The sequence below is a fragment of the Oryctolagus cuniculus genome, chromosome 5 (genome assembly GCF_051225735.1).
Source record: "Oryctolagus cuniculus isolate XC-2025 breed Fujian yellow rabbit chromosome 5, ASM5122573v1, whole genome shotgun sequence".
NCBI classification, from domain to species: domain Eukaryota; kingdom Metazoa; phylum Chordata; class Mammalia; order Lagomorpha; family Leporidae; genus Oryctolagus; species Oryctolagus cuniculus.
The window spans coordinates 154379345-154388017 of record NC_142871.1 but is presented as its reverse complement, the minus strand read 5'-3'; the positions used below and the strand labels follow the sequence as shown (position 1 = coordinate 154388017).

At 39.3% G+C, this 8673-nt stretch overlaps 1 protein-coding gene across 1 annotated transcript; it reads left to right on the top strand.

The window, feature by feature from the left end:
• The first annotated feature begins 1931 nt into the window (after positions 1-1931).
• On the top strand, positions 1932-2924 carry LOC108177328 (putative olfactory receptor 2W6). The gene has a single exon (XM_017344805.3). It carries the CDS (start codon positions 1932-1934, stop codon positions 2922-2924), a length of 993 nt encoding a protein of 330 aa, XP_017200294.3.
• The last annotated feature ends 5749 nt before the right edge of the window (positions 2925-8673 follow it).

The following is an 8673-nucleotide window of genomic DNA, read 5'->3' as shown; positions in this document are numbered from 1 at the left end:
TGCTGGTACCAGTTCCAGCTGTTCTGCTTCAATCCAGCTCCCTGCTAATGGAATAGGGAAAGCAGCAGAAGATGGCCCAAGTACCTGGGCCCCTGCTACCCATATGGGTGACCTGGGTGGAGTCTTTCCCATGACTGGATTCTTCTACCACTTGGTACCATTGTTGTGATAGTGTTTTGTCTTCAGGGTTATATTGAAGAAGCCATGTTTCTTCTCCTATTACATTCCCTTGAAGAAATGCTTTGGGGCCGGTGCCGTGGTGCATTTGGTTAATCCTCTGCCTGTGGCACCAGCTTCCAATATTGGGCACCAATTCTAGTCCCAGTTGCTCTTCTTCCAGTCCAGCTCTCTGCTGTGGCCCAGGAAGGCAGTGGAGGATGGCCCAAGTGCTTGAGCCCCTGCACCCACATAGAAGCCCAGGAAGAAGCACCTGGCTCCTGGCTTCAGATCGGCGTAGCAGCCATGAAGGAGGTGAACCAACGGAATGAAGATCTTTCTCTCTGTCCCTCTCTCTCACTGTCTAACTCTATCTGTCATCTGTCAAATAAATAGCAAAAAAAAAAAAAAAAAAAAAAAAAGCTTCAAGATCTCTGTCCCACTTATTTAAATTTTTTGAAAAAAATTTGTTAAAATTTGTCCCAGTGTTAAAATAAAATCTCTGACTTTCTATGAGCTGATGCAGATGCAACAGTCTGGCACCTGCCAAGCAGAAATTTAACTCAACTTTAGTTCTTCAGTCAGAATGGTGTAAACCAAAACAGTTGAGATATCCATGGTGCTGGCTATTGTTTCTGCTGTTAGTCAATTAAGGAACAAACAAGATTCTTTATGTCTCAAATTTTTGTGGATGGTCTACCGCTGCAGACTTCATCTTTAACATCATCTCATCACTTCTTGAAATGAGCTGCCCATTTGTAAAATGCTATCTTTGAGGGCATTGTTTCTGTAAATTTTCTGTAAATCATCAATGACTTCACAGTTCTTCCATCCAAGCTTCACCATACATTTGATATCTGTGCTCGCTTCAATTTCAATAGAATTCATATTACTCTGATAGTACCCTTTTCATTTAATCATATCAAAGAAATTGATATTTTAATCTTCACAGTACCACAAACTAGACCCTATTCATATTAAAACAAACTAGGATGAGTTTGTTTTGTGGCATAAAATTTTGAAATACATGCATACTTTCTTTAATAATACATATTTTCCATGACTTGTTTGAAGATCCCTTACATTAGTTATTAAAAGTATTTTTGAAACATTTGTGTTTGGTTAAGGCAAGTTAAGGTTATTAACCAAAAACATGTTCACATAAAAAGCAGTGTCCAAAGATATACCAAAATTTAGAAAACAACTGTACTTGGAATGTTGAGAATGCAAAATATAAGGAAGTTGATACTAATCATGAGTGTGATTATGAAAGTAGCTGGTGATATAGACATTTTAAAATGAATATGAGATGTGATTCTGCTATCAAATTATTGCACCTATGCCAAGAAAATATGTTTACCTCAAACTCCACCCTTTTGATGAGGAAAATACTTATGATTAAGTGATGCTTACATCATAGTTTCAAGGAAAAAATAAAGTATATCCTACTCTTAAAAATCACACAATTGACTTTATAGATTTATTACTTAAAAATACATAAAACAATTGATGACATAAAATATTAAGCCTCTGGTGATTTATTTTTCAATATGTTTGGATTCAGAATATTATTTTAAAATGTGTTTGATGCGTTTAAATATGCAAGTACTCTGGACACATAACACTGGGGAAAGCTAAAAGAGATGCTCCAAATAGGGAAAAACATGCAAATAAGTGAATTTTAGATACTCATTATTACTAACTTCATTTTTAGTTTCACCTAATTATATATCTTCATTACCATGATATTGTCTCATAGACTTTCACAAAGATCAATGGAAACAAACAACGGAAGTTCTGGGACAGACTTCATCCTTCTGGGGTTTTCTGACCGACCACAGTTAGAACGCATCATCTCTGCAGTTGTCTTCATCTTCTATGTCATGACTTTGGTAGGAAACACAACCATCATTCTTGTGTCTTATCTGGATGCCCAGCTCCATACTCCCATGTATTTCTTCTTATCCAATCTGTCTTTTCTGGACCTCTGTTATACAACTAGCATTATCCCCCAGATGCTGGTAAATCTATGGGGTCCAAAGAAATCTATTACATATGGAGGGTGTGTGCTCCAGTTCTTCTTTGCCCTTGACTTGGGAGCCACAGAATGTCTTCTCTTGGCCGTGATGGCCTATGACCGCTATGCTGCTGTCTGTCAACCTCTTCACTACACAGTAATCATGCACCCTCAGCTATGCCAGAGGATGGTGCTGACTGCCTGGTTGGGTGGTCTTGGCAGTGCCTTAATTCTTTGTTCCTTGACTTTGAAGTTGCCAAGATGTGGGCACAGGAAAGTGGATAATTTTTTCTGTGAGATGCCAGCCTTGATCAAGATGGCTTGTGTTTATTCAAAAGTGATTGAGATCATTGTCTTTACTCTCGGAGTGATATTTCTTCTAGTACCTTTATCATTAATTCTTATCTCATATGGAGTCATCGCTCAAGCTGTAATGAGGATCAAGTCAGCAGCAAGGTGGCGTAAGGTTCTAAATACATGTGGTTCCCACCTCACAGTCGTAACACTGTTTTATGGAACACTAATTTATATGTACATGAAGCCACAGAATAAGACATCTCAAGATGAAGGGAAGTTCTTCACTCTCTTTTACACAATTGTCACACCTAGTCTTAATCCTCTAATTTACACTTTAAGAAACAAAGATGTGAAGAGTGCAATGAAGAGAATACTATTGATTAAAAATATGTTCATCAACATCATGTTAAATGGAAAAAATAAATTGCATTGTAAAGAGTTAAAGAAATATTAGCCTTTATTGACAGACACTGAATCTATTCATTTATTCAAAGGCCTTTATTGGGTGTTCCCTTTACATGAAAACTTGTTCTGGGTACAAAGTTTAGCTTTGGAATTAAATAGGAAATGGAGAGAAATAATGAGATACAGATACAGATACATAAATAAAACACAATACATAAGCTGAAACAACTTCAAAGATAATGGTAGACTACAGTTAAAATATAATTTATGAAATGCAGTAAAATACAATAATAGACATATGCAAAAAGTATTGAGGAAAGATTTCATGTGAGCATCTATTTTGATGTAGAATGATACTGGAATCTGGTATTTTTTCTTCTGAATTTTACTAACTTTATGAGAAAAGACACTCTCCTTCATTCACATGACATAGTTAGAGCAGCCTTATCACGGATATTAACTGCCTCCCAACACATATTCCATTTTCTGCCTCAAGTCTTCATAGGATATATGGCCCTTGTACTGCAAATTCCATTCCCTAGACTGAATTCCACCATCACAATCCCAGGGAAACCATGTAAACAACTTCTGGTCCATCTTCTTAAATAAAAAACAGCTAATTATCATCACCTTCCTCATGACCCTTGCTGTTGGCTTGAATGTAAAGGTGGAGGATACATAGGTTTGACCACGCAAATGAAAAAAAAAAAATCCTACAACAGAAAATAATGGTAAGATAAATGAGATCAGCACCTACGATTCTACCTGTGGCCCTGGTATCCCTGCTTCATGTCCTGGCTACTTAGCTACAGGTCCAGCTCTCTGCTATGGCCTGGGAAATGTGCAGAGGATGACTCAAGTGCTTGGGCCCCTGCATCCACGTGGAAGACCTGGAGGAAGCTCCTGGTTCCTGGCTTCAGAGAGTCCCAGCCTCAGCCTTTGCAGCCATTTGGGGAATGAACCAGTGGATGGAAGGCCTCTCTCTCTGTCTCTCCCACTCTCTGTAACACTGCCTTTCAAATAAATAAATAAATCTTTTTAAAAAGTAAGATAAATGCACAGCAACCACATTGAGAGGGTAACACCTGTAGATTATCAAAGGGAAAAATCTTCTATATGGTTTAATATTAATTAAGCCTATATTTCAAGGTCTTTCTGATGCAGTACATTAGCTCTTACCTTTATATGGCCTGTGAAGAAGTTTAGATTTAATTTGAGAGAGCATTGTGGTTCCTGGATGAGAAGCACCAGCATCATGTACCAGTTTACTAAAAGACAAATTCCTGGACCTCACTCCAGAACCAGGTCAGCAATTTGAGGGAGGCTTAAGAGTCTACCTTGTTTTCAAGATGCATTCCAGGAGATTCTGATCAGGCTAAAGTTTGGGAATCACTGTTGTAAGGAATACAGAGCAATCCTCCAGTGCTATGAACAGAAAACTGACAGAACATGGTTTTACGGATTTAAATAAGTTCCTTCTTGGCAGATACATTAAAAAAAATGGGTATGTTTCTTCAAATGCCCTAAATGTCAGATTCCAGATCAAGACTCATCCGTGGCAGACTTAAAAAAGTTATTTATTTGAATGTCAGAGTTAGAGAGAGGGAGAGACAGAGAGCAAGATCTTCCATCTGGGGCCTGCGCTGTGGCATAGCAGGTAAAGCTGCCACCTGCAGTGCTGGCATTCCATATGGGCACTGGTTCGAGTCAGCTGCTCCACTTCACATCTAGTTCTCTGCTATGACCTGAGAAAGCATAGCTCTGGCCATTGTGGCTAATTGGGGAGTGAACCAACAGATGGAAGACCTCTCTTTATCTCTCTCTCTCTCTCTCTCTCTCTCTCTCTCTCTCTGCCTCTCTTTCTCTCTGTGTGTAACTCTGACTTTCAAGTAAAGAAATAAGAATCTTAAAAAAAAAATCTTCCATCTGCCCATTCACTCCCCAGATAGCCTGGGCCAGGCTGAAGCCAGGAGCTTCATTCAGGTCTTCTACATGATTGGCAGGGACCCAAGCACTTGGGCTGTCTCCCACTGCTTTTTCTAGGCCTTTAGCCCTTATGTGGTGCCAGCATTTCAGGCGGCAGCTTTACCTGCTATGCCACAATGTCATATCTCATAACAGACTTTTTTAATCCCTCAATTGAAGTAATGAGGAAAATAAGACGTTTCACTTAAGGTTAGATCAAGTCATTGTAAAAGGTTAGTCCTTATTTAATACTGTATCCTTCTTCCACTTAGCTTTATAATTTTTTTCTCTCATTGGATGGTGATAGTAAATGATAATTGTTGGAAAGGGTGCTTGATGCTTTAAATTGAAACAAAATATAGCAGTCTCATGGTTGTCTGCCATCTTCACATTATTTTACCTGTAAGTACAAATTCTGAAGAATTCTTGTACTGAAGAATAAACTAAAGCCACTTCCATAATTCAGCCATTTCAGAGATTTGAAAGCCTCTCTGTGAGTGAACTCTTCCCATTTATGATGAAAGACACCACCTGCATGAAATCATTGGAGAAAAGGGGTAGTAAGGTTTATTAATTCTCTTGAGTCACTGAACCTTATTGTTCCCAAATAGTCACACTAACACTATCATATCTATATTCTGACTCCTCTTTGCAGATAAATTTAAAGTTGTCCATTATAAAAATCATGGCAAAAATGAAGAACATGGGAGAGGATGGTGTTATCAGAGTACAGGGGAAAGCAGAAACATACAAGCACCTTATGGTATTAAGGGCCACAGAGAACAGGTACTCACATATAGCATGGTGAAATTGTGGCGACTAAAAATAAATATGTTTCTTTGTGAGAAGGGCTGATCTCAAGTCTTGACAAGACTTTTTAATGGAGAAGAGTTTGAATGTTCCCAAAACAGGGAAGCCCATTCACCCTACTTCTATTAAATAGAATACTGGAAGCTCCAGCTAGAGCCATGAAACAAGAGAAGGAAACTGAAAGCGTCCAAATAGGAAAGCAGGAAGCTAATGTACACATTTTTGAAGAGGACATTATCATATGCATAGAAAATTCTAAGAACTCATCCAAGCAACTTTTAGAACTAATAAATGAATTTGGTAACATTGTTTGATATAAAATCAACACACAAAAATCTGTATTGTCTCTATAAAATAACAAGAAACTATGAAAAGAAACCAAGAATACATCTTATTCAGTAGACCTACCAAAAATACTCAGAAAAATTTAACCAATAAGGCAAAAGAACTATAGACTGGAAGCTGTAATAAAAAAAGACATTGACAAAAGGTATTCCACACTAACAGAAACCAAAAAAGAGCTGTTGTGGCCATCCTAATATCAGACAAAATAGACTCTAACACAAAAACAGCTAAAAGAACGGCACTATGCAATGATTAAGAGATCAATACAACAGGAAGATGTGACTATAATAAATGTATATGCACCCAAATACAGGGCAACTGGCCATTTAAAGGAAATGTTATTGGATCTATAGAATACAATAATAATGGGGGACTTCAGTACCCCACTTTCAGCAATGGACAGATCAACCAGACAGAAAATCAGCAAGGAAACAATATAGTTAATTGACACTATGGACCAAATAGACCTAACGGATATTTACATAACTTTTCATCATACAGTTGCAGAACACACATTCTTATCAGCAGTGCCTGAAACTTTCTCTATAATAGACCACATACTAGGCCATAAGGCAAGTCTCAGCAAATTCAAAAAAGTTATAATCATACCATGCATCTTCTTTGACCACAAAGAAATGAAGCTGGAAAGCAATAACTCAAGAATCACTAGAATATATGCAAATACATGGGGACTGAACAACATGCTCCTGAATAAACAGTGTGTCACAGAAGAAATCAAAAGAGAAATCAAAAATTTTTGTAAATGAATGACGAATATAATATAACATATCAAAATGTATGGGATACAGAAAAGTAGTGTTGAGGAAAGTACGGCCGGCACTGTGGCTCACTCAGCTAATCCTCCACCTGTGGTGCCAGCATCCCGGGTTCTAGTCCCAGTTGGGGTGCTGGATTCTGTCCTGGTTGCTCCTCTTCCAGTCCAGCTCTCTGCTGTGGCCCAGGAAGGCAGTGAGGATGGCCCAAGTGCTTGGGCCCTGCATCGGCATGGGAGACCAGGAAGAAGCACCTGGCTCCTGGCTTCGGATCAGCACAGCACGCCAGCAATAGTGGCCATTTAGGGGGTGAACCACCAGAAGGAAGACCTCTCTCTCTCTCTCTGTCTAACTCTGGAAAGTACATAGCCAATGGTGCCTATGCCAAGAAATTAGAAGGGCACCAAATAAATGAGCTATCAATGCAGTTCAAGGGCTGCACTGGTAGAAAAACAACAGCAAACCAAACCAAAACTAGTAGGAGAAAAGAAAAAATTAAAATTAGAAAGGATCCCAAATAGCTAAAGTAATGTTACACTCCAAAAACCAAGCTTGAGGCATCACAAGAACAGATTTCAAGACATACTACAGGGCAGTTATAATCAAAATAGCATAGTGCTAGCACAAAAACAGATGATAGACCAATGGAACAAAGTAGAAATGCTGGAAATCAATAAAAGCATCTAAATCCAATTTATCTTTGATAAAGAAGCTAAAACCAATCCCTGGAGCAAGGAGCAAGGACAGTCTCTTGAACAAATGGTGCTGAGAAAACTGTATTTCCACATGCAGAAGTACAAAGCAAGACCCCTACCTTACATCTTATACAAAAATCCACTGAAAATGGATTAAAGAACTAAATCTATGATCTGGTAGAGGACATTGGGGAAACCCTGCAAGACAGTGGCACAAGCAAAGAGTTCTTAGAACGGACCCCAGAGGCACAGGCAATCAAAGCCAAAATTAACAATTGGGATTATATCAAATTGAGAAGCTTCTGTACTACAAAATAAAACACTAAAAAAAGTGAAGAGGCAACCAATGGAATGGGAGAAATTATTTGCAATCTATTCAACTGATAAAGGATTAATAACAAGAATATATAAAGAGGGCCGGCACCGTGGCTCACTAGGCTAATCCTCCGCCTTGTGGCGCCGGCACACCGGGTTCTAGTCCTGGTCGGGGCACCGGATTCTGTCCCTGTTGCCCCTCTTCCAGGCCATCTCTCTGCTATGGCCAGGGAGTGCAGTGGAGGATGGCCCAAGTGCTTGGGCCCTGCACCCCATGGGAGACCAGGAGAAGCATCTGGCTCCTGCCATCGGATCAGTGCGGTGCGCTGGCCACAGTGCGCCGGCCGCGGCGGCCATTGGAGGGTGAACCAACGGCAAAGGAAGACCTTTCTCTCTGTCTCTCTCTCTCTCACTGTCCACTCTGCCTGTCAAAAATAAAAGAATATATAAAGAGATTAAGAAACTCAACAACAACAAAACAAACAAACCAGTTAAGAAATGGGCAAAGGACTTAAACAGACATTTTTCAAAAGAGGAACTCCAAATAGCCAACAGACACATGAAAAAATGCTCAGGATCATTAGTTGTCAGGGAAATGCAAATCAAAACCACAGTGAGGTTTCACCTCACCCCAGTTAGAATGGCTTTCATACAGAAATCCACAACAAATGCTGGTGAGGATGAGGGGAAAACGTACCTTAATTCACTGTTGGTGAGACTGTAAAATAATACAGCCACTATGGAAGACAGTACAGAGATACCACAGAAATCTGAATACAGACCTACCATATGACCCAGCCAACCCACTCCTGGGAATCTACCCAAAGGAAATGAAATCAGCATATGAAAGTTATCTGCACCCACATATTTAATGCAGCTCAATTCACGATAGCTA